The 20616-nt window shown below is 43.0% G+C and overlaps 1 protein-coding gene across 1 annotated transcript in view; it reads right to left on the reverse strand.

The window, feature by feature from the left end:
• Nucleotides 1-20616, reverse strand: part of PITPNM3 (PITPNM family member 3) — a 724998-nt gene that overhangs the window by 100826 nt on the left and 603556 nt on the right. The window contains exons 11-12 of the mRNA XM_030185997.1: nt 18347-18544; nt 10693-10841 (exon numbers count right to left, since the gene is read on the reverse strand). Of these exons, the coding sequence (XP_030041857.1) occupies nt 10693-10841; nt 18347-18544 (347 nt within the window). The remainder of the gene's footprint in view (nt 1-10692; nt 10842-18346; nt 18545-20616) is intronic.

A 20616-nucleotide genomic window follows, 5' to 3' on the forward strand; every position in this document is an offset into this window, starting at 1 on the left:
TCCTATGATGAAAGACTAAGGAGGCTAGGGCTATTCAGCTTGGAGAAGAGACGGCTGAGGGGAGACATGATAGAGGTATATAAAATAATGAGTGGAGTGGAACAGGTGGATGTGAAGCGTCTGTTCACGCTTTCCAAAAATACTAGGACTAGGGGGCATGCGATGAAACTACAGTGTAGTAAATTTAAAACAAATCGGAGAAAATTTTTCTTCACTCAACGTGTAATTATACTCTGGAATTCATTGCCGGAAAATGTGGTGAAGGTGGTTAGCTTAGCAGAGTTTAAAAAGGGGGTGGACGGTTTCCTAAAGGACAAGTCCATAAACCGCTACTAAACGGACTTGGAAAAATCCAAAATCCCAGGAATAACATGTATAGAATGTTTGTACGTTTGGGAAGCTTGCCAGGTGCCCTTGGCCTGGATTGGCCGCTGTCGTGGACAAGATGCTGGGCTCGATGGACCCTTGGTCTTTTCCCAGTATGGCATTACTTATGTACTTATGTAAGCAGCTACCACAGGATTTTTAATGCATTGGCTGCTTTGAATGTGTGGTAAGCATTATTGCGGGTTTGGCTCCCCTTCAATACCAAGTCTCCTACCAGATATTATTTTACATGGATAAAAATTCAAATTAGAATTATCTTTACGAATTTTGGGAATAATGTTAGACTCCAATCTGAAATTAAAGTTCAATCAAGGAGTTAAAAGAATAAGTTATAGAAATTGAGTTAAGCATTGTTTTCAACTTGATCATTTAATTCTTTTGGTTCAAGCTGTGTTTCTAATATTGACTATTGTAGCTTATTATATATTGGTTGCACTGAATTTTTTTTAATCATCTTCAACTTTTATGAAATGCTATGGCTAGAATGCTTTTTGGTTCAAGCTGTCAAGAATCAATTACTCCTGACTAAACTCCACTGGATCCCTATTCGTGTATGTTGTTTATATAAACTTTGATTCATAGAGTGGCTCCAAGTTATCTTCGTAATCTATTTCTACCTAAGAGTCTACGATCCTAGAATAATCTTTTACTTATTTTTTCTATCCACAAACAAAATACAATTTAATTATTTTTTTACCTGCCTCTTTTGCCTACCAAACAGTCAAATAATGGAACTCTTTACCTCTAGCATTAAGAAAAGAACCCTCATCTTAGATTTAGGAAGTTATTGACATCCTATCTTTTTATGAAATATATTAAGACTTCTGTTTAATAGGATATTCTGACTAATGTATAATTGGAGATGTTTCTTCCCCTTAAAAATTTTTTTTTGTAAGCCACACTGAGGGGTCTTTTTAATTCAGCGTGCTAAAGGACTCATAAGCCAATTGGACACCTTTCTTTAAAATGGATGTGCCAAGTGTAAGTTCCCATATTGTATTTATTGGTCTAATGTCTATCCATGGGCATAGTTGGGGGGAGGCGCAGTGCTGCTGAGTGCCTTCCTCTCCCTCCCTTGCCTGGCACATTCCAATCTCTCTCTCTCTTCTCCATTCCGTTTTGTCCCTTCTTCTTGCCCTCCTCCTCGCATCTGTTCTCTCCCCTCAAACCTGTTCTAGTCCTGCAGCTCCTTCCTAGTGCAGCCACAATGAGCCGGAACTAAAAACAACTGGTACAGAGTCCTGTGCTACAGCATGTCCAGCAGGGATCTCCCAGACTGGCCCCTCTGTCGCACTTCCTGCTGCCAAGGAGGCGTTTCCGGTGTGCCCACCATTTCTAATTCTTGCTCACAGCAGCTGCACTGGGAAGGAGCCACAGCACTAAGACAGGTCTGAGGGTAGGAAGTGTATGTACGTGTGTGTGGGGGGGGGGGGGGGGGGGGGGGGGGGGGGGGGCTAGAAGGGACAAAGCAGAACAGGGGAGCATGAGTAAGGCATTCAATCCAGCCATAGGATGAGAACAGGTGTGAGGGAAGGGAGCAGATGGGGAGGGGGCAAGAATGGACAAGCCTAGATAAGGGAGGGAGGGAGGGAGGGAGAGAGAGAGGGGGGATGCTGGAATATGTGGGGAAAGAGAGGGAGAAGAAAGATGGCACACAGTTTTGAGTTGGGAGAGGGGACACACTGGACACTGGGAAGTAGAGAATAAGGAGACAAAGGGCAGTTTTGAGGGGAGGAGGTGAAGGGGGGCAAGAAGGGACAATGCTGGCTAGGGAAAGAGGAGAGAGAGGGAGAAATACAGGAACACATGGGGAAGGGGAGGGAGAAGAAAAATGGCAGATCATCTTGGGTTGGAAGAGGAGATATGCTGGACACAGTGGTGGGGGTGGGGGGAGGGAAGAATAAGAAAACCAGAGCCAGTGAGACATAGGCTCAGAGTGCTCAAATGTAGAGGCATCTAAAGCCTGTCGCACCAGATTGCCTCTTCACAGCTGCCACCATGTTCCACCCCATCCCCACCCTATATCTGGGACACAAGCAGCTATCATCTCCTCCCCTCCCCCATCCCACCCTCTACCCTTACGGGATAGCAGTGGCATAAAGAAAATAGCATCATGTCCTGATGCTCACAAGCAAACGCAGGAACTAGAGGTCTTTAACACCAGACTAGCACTCGCATTAGTGAGAACTGAATGCACAGAGGGTCTAGTGTGGGAAACAAGGAGTGCACAAACAGCATGCTAATTCAGTCAAACAGATGTTAATGAGGTCATTTCCTATTTCTTCCCAATGCTCAAAGAACAGTGCTCAAAACAAAGTTACCTTACTGCGGAAGTCATGGAAAAACATTTAAAAGAACTGGAGTGGGTCATAGAAGCGAGTTAATGCAGCCTTGCCAGTTCCTAGATTACAGGCTGGGTGTGGGTAAGCAGCTCGTGATGGAGGATTTTGTTTTGCTCTGTAGATTTATTTTTACCTTGACAGTTACTAATAACTGGGGTCAAGAGTAAAATAGCACATCTTAATGGTAGCGCCCATAGATAACATCCGCCCATATTTTTCTTAAAGATTACAAGCACGCAAACTGTAGGTTCTCTGAAAGTTTGATAATTTTATATACTGGGGTCCGACCCAGACCAAATGCATTCCATATATTTACTGAGACAAATCGACAAATTAAAGAATAGTAAATCACCTGGACGGATGGCATGCATCCAAGGGTACTGAAATAAGTTAAGCATGAAATTGCTGATCTGCTGTTAGTAATATGTAACCTGTTATTAAAATCATCCGTAGTACCTGAAGATTGGATGGTGGCTAATGTAGCACCGATTTTTAAAAAGGGTTCCGGGGTGATCAGGAAAATTACAGTGCTGGGTAAAATAGAGGAAACTATTATGAAGAATAAAATTACTGAACACATAAATAAACATGGTTTAATGGGACAGAGTCAGCATGGGTTCAACCAAGGGAAGTCTTGCCTCACCAATTTGTTTCATTTCTTTGAAGGCATGAATAAACATGTGGATAAAGGTGAACCGGTTGATGTAGTGTATCTAAATTTTCAGAAAGCTTTTGATAAATTTCCTCATAAGAGACGTCTGAGAAAATTCAAGTGTCATGAGATAGGAGGCAATGTTCTGGTGTGGATTAGGCATTGGTTATTAGACAGAAAACAGAGGATAGGGTTAAATGGTAATTTCTCTCAATGAAGGAGGGTGAATAGTGGAGTCCTGCAGGGTTCAGTACTGGGACCGTTGCTATTTAACATATTTATAAATGATATGATGAGTGAGGTGATTATTTGCAGATGACACAAAACTATTCAAGGCTGTTAGAACACATGCGGACTGTGAAAAATTGCAGGAAGACCTTAGGAAATTGGAAGACTGGGCATCCAAATAGCAGATGAAATTTAATGTGGACAAATGCAAAGTGATGCACATTGGAAAGAATAATCCAGAATCAGAGTTACCTGATGCTAGGGTCCAACCAAGAAAAAGAGCTACATGCTTCTGTAGATAATACACTGAAATCTGCCCAGTGTATGGCAGCGACCAAAAAAGCAAACAGGATGCTAGGAATTATTAGGACAGGGATGGTAAATAAGACCTACAATACTATAATGCCTTTATATCACTCCATGGCACAACTGCACTTGAGTTTTGCATTCAGTTCTGGTCACCTTATCTCAAAAAAGATATAGCAGAATTAAAAAAGGTTCAAAGAAGAGTGACCAAAATGATAAAGGGGATAGAACTCCTCTCATATAAAGAAAGGCTAAAGAGGTTAGGGCTCTTCGGCTTGGAAAAGGGACAGATGAGGGGAGATATGATTGAGGTCTACAAAATCCTGAGTGGTGTAGAACGAGTAGAAGTGAATCGATTTTTTACTTGCTCCAAAATTACAAATATACTAGGAGGACACTCAAGGAAGTTACATGGAAATAATTTTAAAACAAATAGGAGGAAATATTTTTTCACTCAACGAATAGTTAAGCTCTGGAACTCTTTGCCAGAGGAGGTGGTAACAGCAGTTAGTGTATCTGGGTTTTAAAAAAGTTTGTATAAGTTCCTGTAAGAAAAGTCCATAGTTATTGAGACAGACATGGGGAAGCTACTGCTTGCCCTGGGATTTCTAGCATGGAATGTTGCCACAATTTGGGTTTCTGCCAGGTAGGTACTTGTGACCTGGCTTGGCCACTGTTGGAATCAGGATATTGGGCTAGATTGGCCAATGGTCTGATCCAGTATGGCTATTCTTATGTTCTTATATATTAAGGGGTCGATGTTCAAAGTGATGCCACTGGCCAAGAATGGCTCCTGGCCAATTAAATACTTCTTTGGGTCTAACTGATCATATTCAGCGGCACTTAACCAGTTAGTGCTGCTGAAAATATCCGGCAGTGCCCAACTTGAAACTGTCTATTTTGAGGGCATTCCAGAGGCGGAGTCAGCCCTTGGCTGGTTAGGGACCAGATATTCAGCATTTAACCGTCCAAGGTAACTGCATAAAAGTCAGTCCTATCTTTTTGTGGTTCACCATAGCTGGTTAAGTGCTGAATATCATACTTAACCAGCTATGGTTTTGCCAGCGCCATAAACCCAGAAATTCAATGCCAATGCCCAGACATGGCCTGGCACTGAATATCAGGGTATAACGCTGGCAGTGGTCAGAAAAATGCAGAGTGCCACCGACAGAATATTGAGCCCTAAGGGATAATTTTATATGCTTAAGTAGGCATTTAAACAATTACCATGATATCTATGTAAAGGTAGGTACTGAGAAAACATAGCTTCTGCTTTTATGTGAGATGAGAGTAGGGGAAATGGGACTTGATATTCTGCCTTTCTGTGGTATTTTGCAACTACATTCAAAGTGGTTTACATATATTCAGGTACTTATTTTGTACCTGGGGCAATGGAGGGTTAAGTGACTTGCCCAGAGTCACAAGGAGCTGCAGTGGGAATCGAACCCAGTTCCCCAGGATCAAAGTCTGCTACACTAACCACTAGGCTACTCCTCCACTCCAGTAGGCCTTCCCAGGAGCAGAAAATGGGTGAAGCAAGGGTTGGATCTGCACTTACGTGTCTTATAAAATACATGCATTAACACTGTTCCCTCCTCCATATATAGTCCTGCTAGTGAGGCACACTGTTTCACTATCACATGTTCAATAGAGAGGGACAGGCAGGCTCTACAGGACTCAAAGGTGCTGGGGTCTGTCGCTCTCCTGCTCCTGATGGGACCCCGGTGATCAATTCCAGACAGGAGCAGAAGAGAGAAAACTCCAGTGCTGAGCCTCCCCTCCCCTTAGATGCTGGGGAGGAGCAGACAAAGAGCTTCGGGGCCTCTGGTTTGCCTGGCGGTGTTCCCCAAGCCCCGCCTGCAGAAGCCTTCCTCCAGTGCTGTTCTCAGACGCATTGCTTGCCCTGCAGCTGCTTTTCCCCTTCCTCCAGCGCTGTTCACCGTCGCATTGATTGTCCTGCAGCTGCTTTTCCCCTCATGTTGTGCATGGCAGGCAACGTGGTGGTGAACAGTGCTGGAGAAAGGCTTCTGCTGGCGGGGCTTGGAGACCCCCCGCTAGCCAAGGTGTGTGGAGTTGCAACAGGGGGCAGGGAGGTGCGGCAGTCCAGGGGGCAGCATCGGCAGCCCTGCCCCAGGCCCGGCTCAGTCTCTCGGCGGCCCTGAAGGAACCTGCCTGTCCCTAGTGCTTGAAAACACAATATTAAAGCACCACCCCCCACTGGCAGTAATGCAATTGCAGGACTCCTGCTCAGCTTAGAGGGAACAGTGTGCATAAGCACCAGTTCTTACTGGCACTGAGGTTGTGCAGCCTGAACTTTTCATTTCACATCCTTGCCCATGTCGTTTATAGGAATTTTCATTTTGTTCAGGGTTTTTCCCCCCCTGTTTTCATGATGGGAACAATATTGTTAAGAGGGCCCACTCATTCGGAAAAAGTACACATGTGCAAACCACTGCTCTAAATAAGGCACCCACAGGCATATAATGGATTTCTTATTTAGCGATTAGCCCATGCTAAATCCATTAGCACACCTTATTAAAAATGACAACTTAGCAGTTAGTTGCCTGGATATCACCACTAACCAGTTAAGCGCCGCTTCTGTACACACTCTACCCCTCCTCCCAGACCACTCCTAACCTAGCAGGTTAGTGCTTTAGTGGTCAAGTTAACTAGTTAACTGCAGCTAAATATCAGTGGGGGTTTAACTGGCAGGAGCCTCTCCTGCCTGCTTAAATACTTTTGAATATTGACCCCCCCGGAAGAACAAAATTTTAAGAGATTTTGCAGAAGCACATGATACTAAACATATTTTGAGAAGCTTAAAAAGAAATTAGTTCCATTCAAGAGTCACGAAGCAAAAGTAAGGACATGGAGGGCAATAGCCATGAGTCATCCCCCATCCCCCTCCCCCACCCCCGATTGCTCTTCACTCTTAGTAAAACTGTGCTTTAACATTTCAGGCAGAGAAACTAAATTAGACTCCAGAGAAGAGCTCGGTGAATGAAAATGTCAGCTTTATCAGTATTGAGAGATATCGTTGGCACATGAGGAGATGGGTTGAACTCCATTTACTTCAAATATCTGGCTTAGGAAATCCTCTGAGAGAAAGAAAAGGCCAGGCTGTGGGTACACAGTGATTTAAGAAAGACAGATGGCAAGTAGAAAGATTCATGGTCTATAGCTATTTAGTGGGTAGAGGGGAAACCTGATAAGCATATATGAGCATGATTTACAAAGAATTTTCTTATTTTGTGCTTATGAGAGAAATACACTGCCAGCATATTGAAACCAAGATTATGACCTGGATCTTTCTTTATAAAGGGTAACTGAATAAAGGCAAAGTGATGGAATTGGAGACTCAGGTTCAAATTCTTCCACTATGTGTCTTTGAACAAGTTGTTTGAATTCTGGGCTCAAATATACGTTATAAGCTCTTGTTGGGGGAATAGTATTTTATCAATGAAAAGATGTTATATAGAATTATGTAGATGGATGGTTCTATATAAAGAATGATATTTCCTACAAGAACATTCTGCTTTATTTTAACCTTTTTTTTAAATATATATCTTTATTAAGTCAGAACAGAGGAAATAACAGAAGAAAAAGAAACAGTCGGACACACGACAACCCAATACAACACTGTATTGGTAATATAGTCATTAAAAGTGAGTTCAACTATGCCCAAGGCATTCTGGCATGTGATAACCGCTGTTAACACATCCTCCGGCAGCGAGTTCCAGAGCTTAACCTATTTGCTTTAAAAATATGTTCATGTAATTTCAATGAGTGTCCCCTGGTCTTTGTACTTTTTGAAAGAGTGAAAAGTCAATTCACTTCTACCCGTTCTACACCACTCAGGATTTTATAGATCTCAATATCATCCCCCCTCAGCCGTCTATTTTCCAAGCTGAAGAACCTTAACCTCTTTAGCCTTTCCTCATACGGGAGGATTCCATCCCCTTTATCATTTTGGTTGTTGTTCTTTGAACCTTTTTTGAGATATGGCAACCAGAATTGAGCACAACATTCAAGGCGAGGTTGCACCATGGAGCAATACAGAGGCATTATCATATTCTTGGTCTTATTTCGCAACCCTTTCCTAATATTCCTAGCATCCTGTTTGCTTTTATGGCCGCCGCCACACACTGGACAGAAGATTTCAGTGTATTTTCTATAATGACACCTAGATCTTTTTCTTGCGTGCTTACTCCTAAGGTGGACCCTAGCATCAGGTAACTATTATTTGGATTATTGAAAGGCAAAGACTAGAGAACGGATCCCTGAGAACTTCACAGGGGAGTACATATGTTGAGGAAAGGGATTCTTGAAAAGAGGCTATGGGATTTTTGAAGAAATGAAGAAAGCCAATTCAGAATATAACCAGAGAGACCAACCGAAGATAACCTATTAAAGAGAAGGTCATTGCCATAATGGGACAGACCAAAGGTCATCAAGCCAGGATCCTGTTTCCAACAGTGGCCAATCCAGGTCACAAGTACCTGGCAAGAGCCCAAAAGAGTAAAACAGATTTTAGCTGCTTATCCCAGAAATAAGAAGTGGATTTTCCCATCTTAACAGGCTAACTAACCCCTTTTACCACATTTTCTAGCAATGAATTTCAGAGTTTAAGGACACATTGAGTGAAGAAATACTTTCTCTAATTTGTTTAAAATGTACTACTTAGTAGCTTCATTGCATGCCCCCTAGTCCTTGTACTTTTGGAAAGAGTAAACAAGCAATTCTTGTCTACATGTTCCAGTCCACGTAGTATTTTACAGACCTCTTTCATATCTCCCCCTCAGCCTCTCTCTTCTACAAGCTGTAGCCGCTTTGTCATCCCATCCCCTTTATCATTTTCCTCGCCCTTCTCTGTACCTTTTCTAATTCCACTATATGTTTTTTAAGAGGCAGTGACCAAAACTGCACACAATATTCAAGATGCAATTGCACCAAGGAGCGATACTAAGGCATTATAATATTCTCAGGTGAAAGGCAGAAGTCAGGTCAAAAGATACCACCAGAACGCAGCATAAATCTCACTCAGAACTGCAGTCAACGCAGCTTTCCTGCTGTAGCCAGTTCTAAGACCTGACTGTCAAGGATGTAATGCTAATGATTTCTCTACAAATTGGGAGAAGAAAAGTTCAGCAAGAGGTAGCAGGATGGACACATTTAAAAGAAAGTCGAAAAGAATGGACTGGGGTAGAGGAGAAGAAAATATAAAAGTCAAAGGGGAAAGGAAATGTAGAACAATGAAAAGTGAATAGAAGAGAAAAAAAATGAAAATATGAAGTATAAACTGAAACACAAAGAACAGATGAAAAACTGAGGTGGATTCAGAAAAATACCTTACATCGCACTGGACATTATATATTCCTTTATTTCCTTGTCCCTTTTTGTACCTGTTTACTCTAACCTTACCTGACCCTTATTTTAAACTGTATTTGTTTAACATCGACCGGACTTGGCGATCGCCTTTACGGTATTATATAAGCCACATTGAGCCCGATAATGAGTGGGAAAATGTGGGATACAAATGTTACAAATAAATAAATAAAAAACAAATGATAAAAGATGAAGATGAGAATAAAAAAGTAACAGGTACAATAGGTTTGAAAATATTTTATTGAAAAAAAAAAGAATGATATATAGGAAAGTAAACTGGCAGACCTAAAGTGCCAGGCAGTGGTGACCTTAGGGTTGTTCAGGACCTGGGCAACAGATTCACGTTACACCACTTAGAAGCTTAAGATAAGTAGTTGCAAAATCTCTACCTAAGATGTGAGGCCCCAGGCAGTTGCCTGGTTTGTCACCCTCTAAAGCCATTACTGGTACTGGAATTTGTAAGCTCAGGAGAGGATGAAGAGTGTTTTGTTTCTACTATGTGGTTGGCACATTTAATTCTGATTTTCTATTTTTAAAGTAATGGGGTGGGGGTCACTATTCAGAAGCGGCTCCTTCCCATTTAAACCCTGGCCAGTCATCAATATTCAGCTGCAGAATATCACTGCTAACAGGCCATCCCTTATCCATCTAGGTTAGGGGCAGGCAGGCAGGCGGCGGAGTTAGGGTAGATTAGCAAGTTAGCAAAACAGCTGTCTTTAATTTTATGTGCCAAGTTAACAAAGCACCAGTCTGAATATCGGCCAGTGCCCGGTTAATTTCCAGATCAGCGGATATATGTGCCAGCAAAGAATATCCAGGGATAGGTCAGCCCATAGCTGAAAGCAACTTATGAGCCACTTACTGCCATGGGCTAAACATCACCCCCCAATATATCACATGTTATAGGATATAGCCAAATATTGATTTCCTCATCAGATCAGTGATGTACAGCACTGGTAGAGGTCATGGACCTGGAGGAAAAGTATGTGTTGTCAGTGTCCAAAATGTCCAGAAATCATTTACAGCCCCATTTTAGAAAGGACGCAAAATTGCACAGCTTTGACTATCAGCTTATTTGTTGGTCCCCTTCCACCATTCCCAATTCATATCAAATGCATTTGAGCATACATCATAATAAGAATACAAAGGGCCCCGTTTATTAAGCTGTGCTATAGGCGTACTAGCATTTTTAGTGCGCACTAACGCTACAGACACCCATAGAAATATATGGGTGTGCCTAGCATTCGTGTACTAATTTTTAGCTCACCTTAGTAAACAGGGCCCAAAGTACTTTAAGAGTAGTGGATGTTATCAAATATTTGAAGAAAAGAGATTATAGTTCAGAAAAGAGCACAAAGCAGGCAGTAACTGCCTTTAATAGACTGCAAATACCTGTCTCAGAATAAACGCCACCACGTCTGTAGACTCCCAGTAGCTGGCATGAAAGAGGTGGGGAAGAGCCACTGTCGGAAATGCAGTCAGAACGTCTGGGCAGTACAAGGCATAGTCTATCCTCTTTGCTCCCCACCACTTGGCAGTAACTGCAGAGTGAGCAGAGAGCTGGATTAGAGTTCTGTCAACACAATTCAGCGTTCTGTCAGACATCTTTATAAAAGAGGTTCTGATTTATTTATGATCCTTCAAGGAGGAGGATTCCTGTTTTTCACGCTCTGGCAGTTAAGAGGTAAAGAAGCAATGGCTTACGATCAAAAGAACGAGCGTAGCCATTCCTCTAGTGTTTCAAACACTTGCTGGTATTGATTCAGGTTATCTTTAGTACATGGATTTTCAATCTACGTGCAGTGAAAGGTAAGCTAAGAGTTCTGTGGCGTCTGCAAACACAGTAGGGTGCATTTTGAAAGGAATACGTCAACTGGGCTGAATAGTTAACAAAAGACCATATGTGCTACTGGGTAATTTCCCTGCAATAGATTCGCTCTTCCTATATAATAATTCTCACCTCCAACGTTCTATGCTTGGGACCGTGGCTCCCTGGCTGCAAGTGGTCTGCGAGGCAGACACGCACGGACGTCACTGACGTCAACACAGCTGATTCCTACTGCCTCGGAATCAGCTGTCACCCCCCCGCGCTATGGCCCCCTCAAAACCCACCGTCTCCCGCGAACCTGTCGACCCCCCCCCCAGAACCCCGAAAACCGCACCCCCCCTCCCGCCGCTGTTGTGCACTACCTTCGGGTGGGTTCCTCAATCATCTTCTCAGAAAGTTTAACTCCGTGCGTCTGACGTCAGACGCACGCAGAGGAACTTCCAGACAAGATGATTGAAGAACCTACGGGAAGGGAAGAACAACACGGTGGCGGCAGTTTTCGCTCGCACGGGGGGGGGGGGAACGACAGGTTCGCGGAAGGGGGGGGTTCGAGGGGGCCGTAGCACGGGGGGGGGGGGGGGGAATTGCCTGCCTAAGGCCCGTTTCCTTGCCTACAGAAACGGGCCTTTTTTACTAGTGGTACATAAATGCTATATTGAGAGAATCTCCTTTTTTATTTTTATACATAAGTAATGCCCTACTGGGAAAAGACCAAGGGTCCATCGAGCCCAGCATCCTGTCCCCGACAGCGGCCAATCCAGGTCAAGGGCATTTAGTAGCGGTCTATGGACTTGTCCTTTAGGAAACCGTTCAAACCCTTTTTAAACTCTGCCAATTATTTCAAGGAGTTACACTTGATTGGAAAGTGTTACTTTTAGAAACAGTCAAAAAAGAAAAAGGAAAATACAATTAACATCTACAACACTCAAGTCCACATTGTACGAGAGAGATATCCATTATTCAGGAGGACTAAAAGGAAATTTTTCTTTTAAGGATATTTAACATCTAGAAGAAATTTAAGCAAGGTTTATATTATGTCACTCCTTCAGCTCTTTTAGAGGCCACAAATGTTGTTAAATGAGATGTAATCCATGAAAACATATTTATGAGCATTATAGGATACAATGCATTTACAAGGAAATCGAAGATAAAATGTTCTGCCTAGCCGCAATACTTCTGGTTTCAATATCAAAAATTGTTTACGTTTCTTTTGTGTATTCTTCGAGATATCTGGAAATAATAATATCTTTAATCCCAGAAACAGTTTATCCTTATGTTTAAAAAACATTTTCAACAACCATTGCTTGTCTAGGAATAAAGCCACTGTGGCTACCAAAGTTGCCGCGGTGGCTTGTTCAGTTTCTGATGTCTCCAAGAAGTTTCTCTTCTTAAAGGTGGTTAATAAATCCCAATAAATAAAACAAACAAATACATATATGCAATGAAAATGTATTTAATGCAATTTCTCTCTCCCTCCTTCCCCCACACCTACATAAAAAGAGGATAGCAATAAAAACACAAGGTATACAAAATGTGAACTGGCATGTTAAAATTGTCATTTGATTTTAAACAAAAGGGGGAAGTTGTCAAGTTGCGTTAGGGCAATATCCCCTGTTATTTTTCCAAGAGCACTAACACAGATTGTCTTGCCCTAACGCAGATTTAAGGAGACGTAGGGTACACAGTAATGAGATGCAAAACATGGAAATGCATGTACAGCAGCTCATTACTATGTAAATACTATACTGTGGCTTGTGGTATGTACCAAGTGCACACTGCAAAGTACAGTATAGCTGGTAAAATCCCCTAATACAGAAATATGACCCCTAGCAGCAGACTGTGACACCACTGCTTAGGGGTTCCTGGTGCCATTTTGGATTATGGTGCTGGCAAGAGCAGGAGCCAGAGATGACATTGCAGTAGACCTGGGGGAGGGGCCTTCAGGAGGGTTTCATGCCTTGGGCGGAGAGGTGTTCCTGGTGGTCCCAGATGGCCACCAGCACTATGTGGAGCAATTAGGGGGGGGGGGAGGGACTCTAAAGAGCCATTTGGTTTGTGGTGGGGCATGGATTCCAGAGGGAAGGACTAGGACTGTCATTGCACTTGGCAGTTTGATCATCAGAAACATAAATAGCTTATGGCTGGTAATCATGAGGATCACTTGGGTCACCTGCTTGCCTTGTGGGAAGGTGGCAGACCTCAAGCACCACCTAAGATTTTAGGAATCAACATGGGAAGTTGCAGCAGGGAGGTTCTAAAAGCCAAACTTTAGGTTTTTAGGTAAGAAATTTCTTAGAAATGATCCCCATTCCATGTGTAGAATCGCCAGATGCATGCTGAGCTCCAGAATCTCACTGCATGGATGAGACAATGGAAGGTGGCTTTAGATCTGTCAGGAGCAGAACTAGGCTGCTGGTGCTAATATTTAAAAAGCATATAAGATCACTTTTTAAACTAGTTCATGGGGGGAGTCAACAGGAGTGCATTGTTTGGACTGAGATATCTTCCAATATCTGGCAATAATTATCTTAATATAATCAAATCTGACAATCATTAGAGGGGGATATGAGGGGCCTACCTGCATTTAAACTATAACAAGAGGGACTGTGATAAAATGAAGGAATTAGAAATATATCCAAAAAGAAGGAGCTACACGGTTATAAGTTTGCTTGCAGCTGAAAACTGTTTAGAAAATCAATCTTACAAGCTAAGAGCAAATGAGAAACGAGACAAAAGACCAAACGTGCCAGCACATTTAAATAGTGAGATAGAAAAGGCTACAAAAAAAAGAAAAGTGCATCTAAATGAAGAAAATTCATAAAGAAATCCAATTTAGAAATAAAAGAACAAGACAGAACAAAAGAGATTTTGAGAAGAAGCACTCTGCAGACACAAAAACTAATAAGAACTTTCTCAAGTATATTTGAAGCAAAAATCTGTGAAGGACTTGCTTAGACAGATGACAAAGGGGGAAAGTTCTCAAGCTGCTTTACGGCAATAATCCATGTTCTTTGCCCCTTAAAGTGTGTTAAAGGACTCTAATGCAGGTTGCAGTGCCATAAAAGTTATTTTGGTTACTGTGGGATACGTGGAGGGGCATAATCGAACGAAAACGTCTATCTCCATGGGCGTTTATCTCCAAGAACGGGTCCGTGAAGGGGCGGACCGAACCGTATTTTGGGAAAAAATAGACGTCCATGTTTTATTTGACAATTTGTGAGCTGGGCGTTTTTGTTTTTCAGCGATAATGGAAAATGAAAGCGCCCAGCTCAAAAACGAATAAATCCAAGGCATTTGTTCGTGGGAGGGGCCAGGAGTCGTAGTGCACTGGTCCCCCTCACATGCCAGGACACCAACAGGGCACCCTAGGGGGCACTTTTACAAAAACAAAAAAAAAGGTAAAAGAGCTCCCAGGTGCATAGCACCCTTCCCTTGGGTGTTGAGCCCCCCAAATCCCCCTCAAAACCCACCACCCACAAGTCTACACCATTACTATAGTCCTAAGGGGAGAAGGGGGGCACCTACATGTGGGTACAGTGGGTTTGGGGGGCGGTGTGGAGGGCTCCCATTTACCAGCACAAGTGTAACAGGTGGGGGGGGATGGGCCTGGGTCTACCTGCCTGACGTCCACTGCACCCCCTAATAACTGCTCCAGTGACCTGCATACTGCTGCCAGGGAGGTGGGTATGACATTTGAGGGTGAACATAAAAAGTTGTGAAACGGTATATTTTTGTGGTGGGAGGGGGTTTGTGACCACTGGGGGAGTCAGGGGAGGTCATCCCCGACTCCCTCCAGTGGTCATCTGGTCATTTAGGGCACTTTTTGGGGCCCTATTCGTGGAAAAACAGGGTCCAGGAAAAGTGCCCTAAATTCTCGCTAAAAACGCATATTTTTTTTCCATTATCGGCGAAAGGCGCCTATCTCTGATCGGCCGATAACCACGCCCCAGTTCCGCCTTCACCACGCCTTTGACACGCCCCCATCAACTTTGTCCGCATCCGCGACGGAGTGCAGTTGAAAACGTCCAAATCCGGCTTTCGATTATACCGCTTTATTCGTTTTTGTGAGATAAACGTCTATCTCCCGATTTGGGTCGCAATATAGGCGTTTTTCTTTTTCAATTATAAGCTGGATAGTAATTACATGCAAAATATGCAAATACATGTAATGCTCATTACTATGTAAATCATAACACAGCTTGCAGAGAACACTAGAAGCCATGTTTATAGCTGGAAAAATAACCCCAGAAAAAAAATGAGCTTACTTTACCATCCCCGGTACATAAGCCTGCACTCTCCCACTCCTCCCAAAGCCTCTCCCCCAACCACAAATGCCCCTGAGAGACCTCTCCTCCCAATGGGAATTATTTCTGTATTTTTCTGCCACATTTGCGAGTTCCCTGACATTATAGGAGCAGCAGCTGAACTACGGGGATGTGTATTGCTCAAATGTAGTAAAGGGATGGGAAATGGAGACAGGCCATGTGAAGGCAGGGAGGAAGAGCTATATAATAAGCAAGGAAAGGCAATAAGAAGCCAGGGAAAGAAAGAGAAGAAAAACATGAGATAAGGGCATGGGTGGTCAGAAAGAAAGAAATGCGTTAGGTAAGGAATGGACAACATGGGAAAGAGACTGGATTTTATTTATTTATTGCATTTGTACCCCACATTATCCCACCTTTTTGCAGGCTCAATGTGGCTTACAGAGTGTTGTTATGATGTAGTCATTACAAGATCTTAAGTACAATCGATAATAGGCTGAAGGTAAAAGGGGATTTAGATGGAAAGGTGGTAGGTAAGGTAGTGTGAGAGGTGTTTTTTGGTGCACATGAGTGGTTTAAGGAATGATTTGTTTCATTGAGGATTGCTTTTGTAGGATGGGAGGAAGGATAGAAATAAAAATGCAGAGGGGTGACAGAAAAAAAGAGGGAAAGACATTGGTGAGATTTGAGGGGGGGGGGGGGGGGGGGAGAGAGAAAGTACTTCTTTTTGTTTCAAATATTGTAGCCTCTTTGCTTTTGATTTTTGTGGTGACAAAACAAAGGACTTTCCCGGCTGTGGTCACCAGTACTCAGTTGCAATGAGTTTCAACTTCTCTACCCTATCAAAAACATATACAATATTTTATGCATCAAAGATAGTTAACAGGACCAAGCTTTCATCCATAATATCAAAGAGGCTCATTTTCAAAACAGAAACACTTCCAAAAGATGGCATAAAGTAGCAGATGGACGTATCACGATTTTTGAAACTCATATTTGAGACATTTTTCTCTGCAGTTTGTCTAAATTGAAAGGGAGCATGTTTTGGGCGGGATAACGACTAAGTGATAAAAAGGTGTCCAAACTGACCAGTTGACCCACTGAAGGGATGAAGATATGCCCCTCCCCTTAATCCCTCAGTGATTACTGATCCCATCCCACCCCTCCCAAGAGGATAAAGTAACAGTATTTTTTTATTTTTAAGATTGAAATGTGTATATTTGTAATCCATAGTTTGTAATTCCTGGAAATGACTTGCTTCTTTTTACTGGAATCCGCTTCAAACCGAGAGGTATTAGTGGAATACAAGCCATATTGTTATGTTATACCAGGCTCTATGACAGCTACAGATATAATGGCCATTTCTCTTACAGCAGCAAGCAGGTCCCTGAAGTAGCTTAGTGGCCAATGCAGTGGACTGTAGAAAAGGAGACCCTGGCCCATATCCCTCTCTAACTGGTACACTTGTGGTGGAAAGTGTTAGCCCTCCAAAAACCACAAATAACTTACTGTATCTACATATATAGGTGACACCTGCAGGCTTAAGGGATATTGTAGTGGTGTACAGTTGGTCACACTAAGAACAGCATACTGGGACAGACCAATAGTCCATCTAGCCCAGTATCCTGCTTCTAACAGTGGCCTATCCAAGTCACAAGTACCTGGCAGAAACGCAAATAGTAGCAACATTCTATGCTACCAATCCCAGGACAAGCAATGGCTTTCCCATGTCTGTCTCAATAGCAGACTATGGACTTTTCCTCCAGGAATTTGTCCAAACCTTTTTTAAACCCAGATATGCTAACTGCTATTACCATATCCTCTGGCAACAAGTTCCTGAGTTTTACTATTCATTGAGTAAAAAAAAATATTTCCTCCTATTTGTTTTAAAAGTATTTCCATGTAACTTCATTAAGGGGTTCTTTTACTAAGGTGTGCTGAAAAATGGCTTGCGGTAGTGTAAGCGCAGGTTTTGGGCACACACCAATCCATTTTTCAGCGCAATTATGAAAAAGGCCTTTTTTGCCGAAAATGGGCGTGCGGCAAAATCAAAATTGCAGCGCATCCATTTTGGGTCTGCAATCTTACCGCCAGCCACTGACCTAGTGGTAAAGAATCTGGGTGGTAATGACCTATGCGAATCAAATGCCACGCGCGTCCAAAAAGAAAAAATATTTTTCAGATGCATGCCAAAAATGAAATTACCGCAAGAGCCACGTGGTAGTCGGGCAGTAACTCCATTTTGGCGTGCATTAGGCACACGAAGACGCTTATGCGGCTTAGTAAAAGGGCACAAGTGTTCCTTAGTCTTTGTGCTTATCGATTCACTTCTACCCGTTCTACACCACTCAGGATTTTGTAGACCTCAATCATATCTCCCTTCATCCATCTCTTTTGCAAGCTGAAGAGCCCTAACCTCTTTAGCCTTTCCTCATATGAGAGGAGTTCCATCCTCTTAATCATTTTTTGTATTCCTGGAGGGCTCACCATAAAATATAAGGGGGTTATGGTGAGATGTGTACCTGGGACCTTTTATGTGAAATCCACTGCAGTGCCCCCTAGATTGTCCCACTGCTCTGAAGGATTTCTGTTTGGACAGTCTACTGAGAATCCTGCCCTCCAGACATCTCAACGGCTTGTTTTTGTGTTTTTTTTCCCCCAAAAATGGTACAAAAAAAAAGTAGCAATTTTCAGTTTTCTGGTTTGAAAATCGCTATGTTCACCCCTCAATTTTTTTGTGCGTTTTTAGCAAAACATCTGAAATCGGACTTAGACATCATATCGAAAATGCCTCTCAAAAGTGTCGTTAGAGAGATAACATGCAAAGTGTAAAGCTGAAACCTCAACCAAGTCCTTATAGAAGAAGCGTGCTTAATACACATGATGGTCCTCAGCAAAGTAAGTACAACAAAGCAAGAACCAGCATATCTTGGGACAACAATCCAACAGTCCTTACTATTGGCAATGTTTGTTGATGACAAGCTCTCCAACGACCCTGAGATTTCACTGTTCATGCTCATGAGGCTTGATCTCCGTGTCCTCCTCTGCAATTGGGTCTGCAGTGTGCTGGGAGAAGACGACATGTCCGGAGATGTGGGCGTGCTGGCGGAGCCATTTTCTAGAAGCACCGAGCTGTGGCTTTGGATAGCATCAGCTGCAGGTTTCAAAAAAAAAAAAAAATACAAACAAGATCATTTATTCTGATTATTTTAGGCACAATTTTTAAACTCCTAAATTTGAATGGATTTTGAGTGGAAAACGTTGGGGCCTATTTATTAAAGTATGGTAAGCAGTTACTATGTAAATTAGCACATACTAAACGTTACTGAATGGGTATGATATTTACTGCATGCTAAATTCATGTGTTAAGTGCTTGCTTTAGAAGGGAGGCAGGAAAAGGATGCAGAATGGGTGGGTTATGAGTGGGGACCATGCCTTCCACTCAATGCAGGATCAACGTCGTAGATAGCATGGATGAACTCCAGAAGAGTGAGCAGAAGGGAGTCGATCACAACAAAATGGAAGAGATCTCATACAGTCATGGACTATGTTTCGTCCCAGCAAAGGGCTGCGTTAAGGGTAAAGAACCATCTATAACGTAAAAACCTCAGGGAAATTCAAAATAAAGCTTCTTCAGTTTCATACCTCACAATTCCTTCTAAGTTCACATGAGTTCCAGGCTCTGTTATTACTCCAACCTCACAAGTATTTACATCTACTGAATGAGTCCTCACCATAAGCTGCTCTGATATTAAAAATGGGGACAAGTAAGAAGGCAGGATCTGAGGTGTGATGCTGCTGGGAATCGGTGGTGGAGGGGCAGGCTTTGTAAACAGGGAGTCAACCTGTAATTGAAATGACATGCATGAAACAGTTTCTAAATGACCTGCTCTTGTCATCCAAGGAAAAAATAATTTCAGTTACAGGTTGACCCCCTGTTTACAAAGCCTGCCCCTCCACCACCAATTCCCAGCAGCATCACAACTCAGATCCTGCTGGCTTACTTTTCCCCATCTTCATCTAATATCACAGCTTACGGTACAGACTCCTTCAGTAGGTGTAAATACTTGTGAGGTTGGAGTAATAACAGAACCTGAATGCATTGGACTCTGTGAGCCTGGAACCCAAGTGAACTTGAAAGGAATTCTGTGGCATGAAACTGAAGCAGCTCTTTTTGAATTTCCCTGAGGTTTTTATTTGATTATGGGTTCTTCTTTACCCCTGATGCAGCCCTTTGCTGGGGTGAAACGAAGTCCACGTTGAGCTTTTGACTGTATGAGATCTCTTGTGTTGAATAAACTTCGGCTTCCATTTTTGATGTGTGATCTGTTCCTTTCTGCTCCCTGCATGCTCTCTGAAGACCACTTCTTACCTATTGCACTCCAGAGAAGACATGCCCTTATTTCAATGTCCTATTCCAACAGTATCCTTCAAGGATACTCCCACTGAACCATGCACTCTTGGGAAACTGTCGGCTTTCACCCCCCCCCCCTCTATTCTAGTTTAAACGTTGCTCTATCTCCTTTTTAAAAGTTAGCACCAACAGCCTGGTTCCATCCTGGTTAAGGTGGAGCCCATCCTTTCGGAACAATCTCCCCCTTTCCCAGAATGTCACCCAGTTCCTAACAAATCTAAATCCCTCATCCCTGAAACTATTCTCTCAACCATCCATTGAGACTTTGGTGTTCTGCCTGCCTTTTGGGTCTTGCGCTTGGAACACGAAGCATTTCTGAAAGTGCTACCCTGGAGGATCTGGACTTCAGCTTCTACCCGAGCCTATATTTGGCTTCCAGAACCTCCCTCCCACATTTCCCTATGTCACTGGTACCCACATGTACCAAGACAGCAGTCTCCTCCCCAGGTGATGTGTGAGGTCTGCCATCTCCACATCAGGCAGCCAAGTGACCAGGCCATCCAGCTATCTACATGCCTAATGACCGAATCACCAACTACAACAGCTGTCCTAACCTTTCCCGCCTTGCCAGAAGTTCTTGGAGACATATCTTTGGTGCGAGAGGATAGTGCGTCCCATGGCTACAGGAGTACTTCCTACTTCACCAGGGTGATGATCTCCTTCTAGAAGACCTCCCTCCTCCAAGGCAGCACAGGGGCTGCCAGACTGGAGTTGAGACTTCTCCACAATGCCCCTGTAAGTCTCCTCTATGTACTTTTCTGTCTTCCCCAGCTCCTCCAAGTCTGCTTCTCTAGCCTCAGTAAGGAATAAAA

This window comes from Microcaecilia unicolor, chromosome 13 (genome assembly GCF_901765095.1).
Source record: "Microcaecilia unicolor chromosome 13, aMicUni1.1, whole genome shotgun sequence".
Lineage (NCBI taxonomy): Eukaryota > Metazoa > Chordata > Amphibia > Gymnophiona > Siphonopidae > Microcaecilia > Microcaecilia unicolor.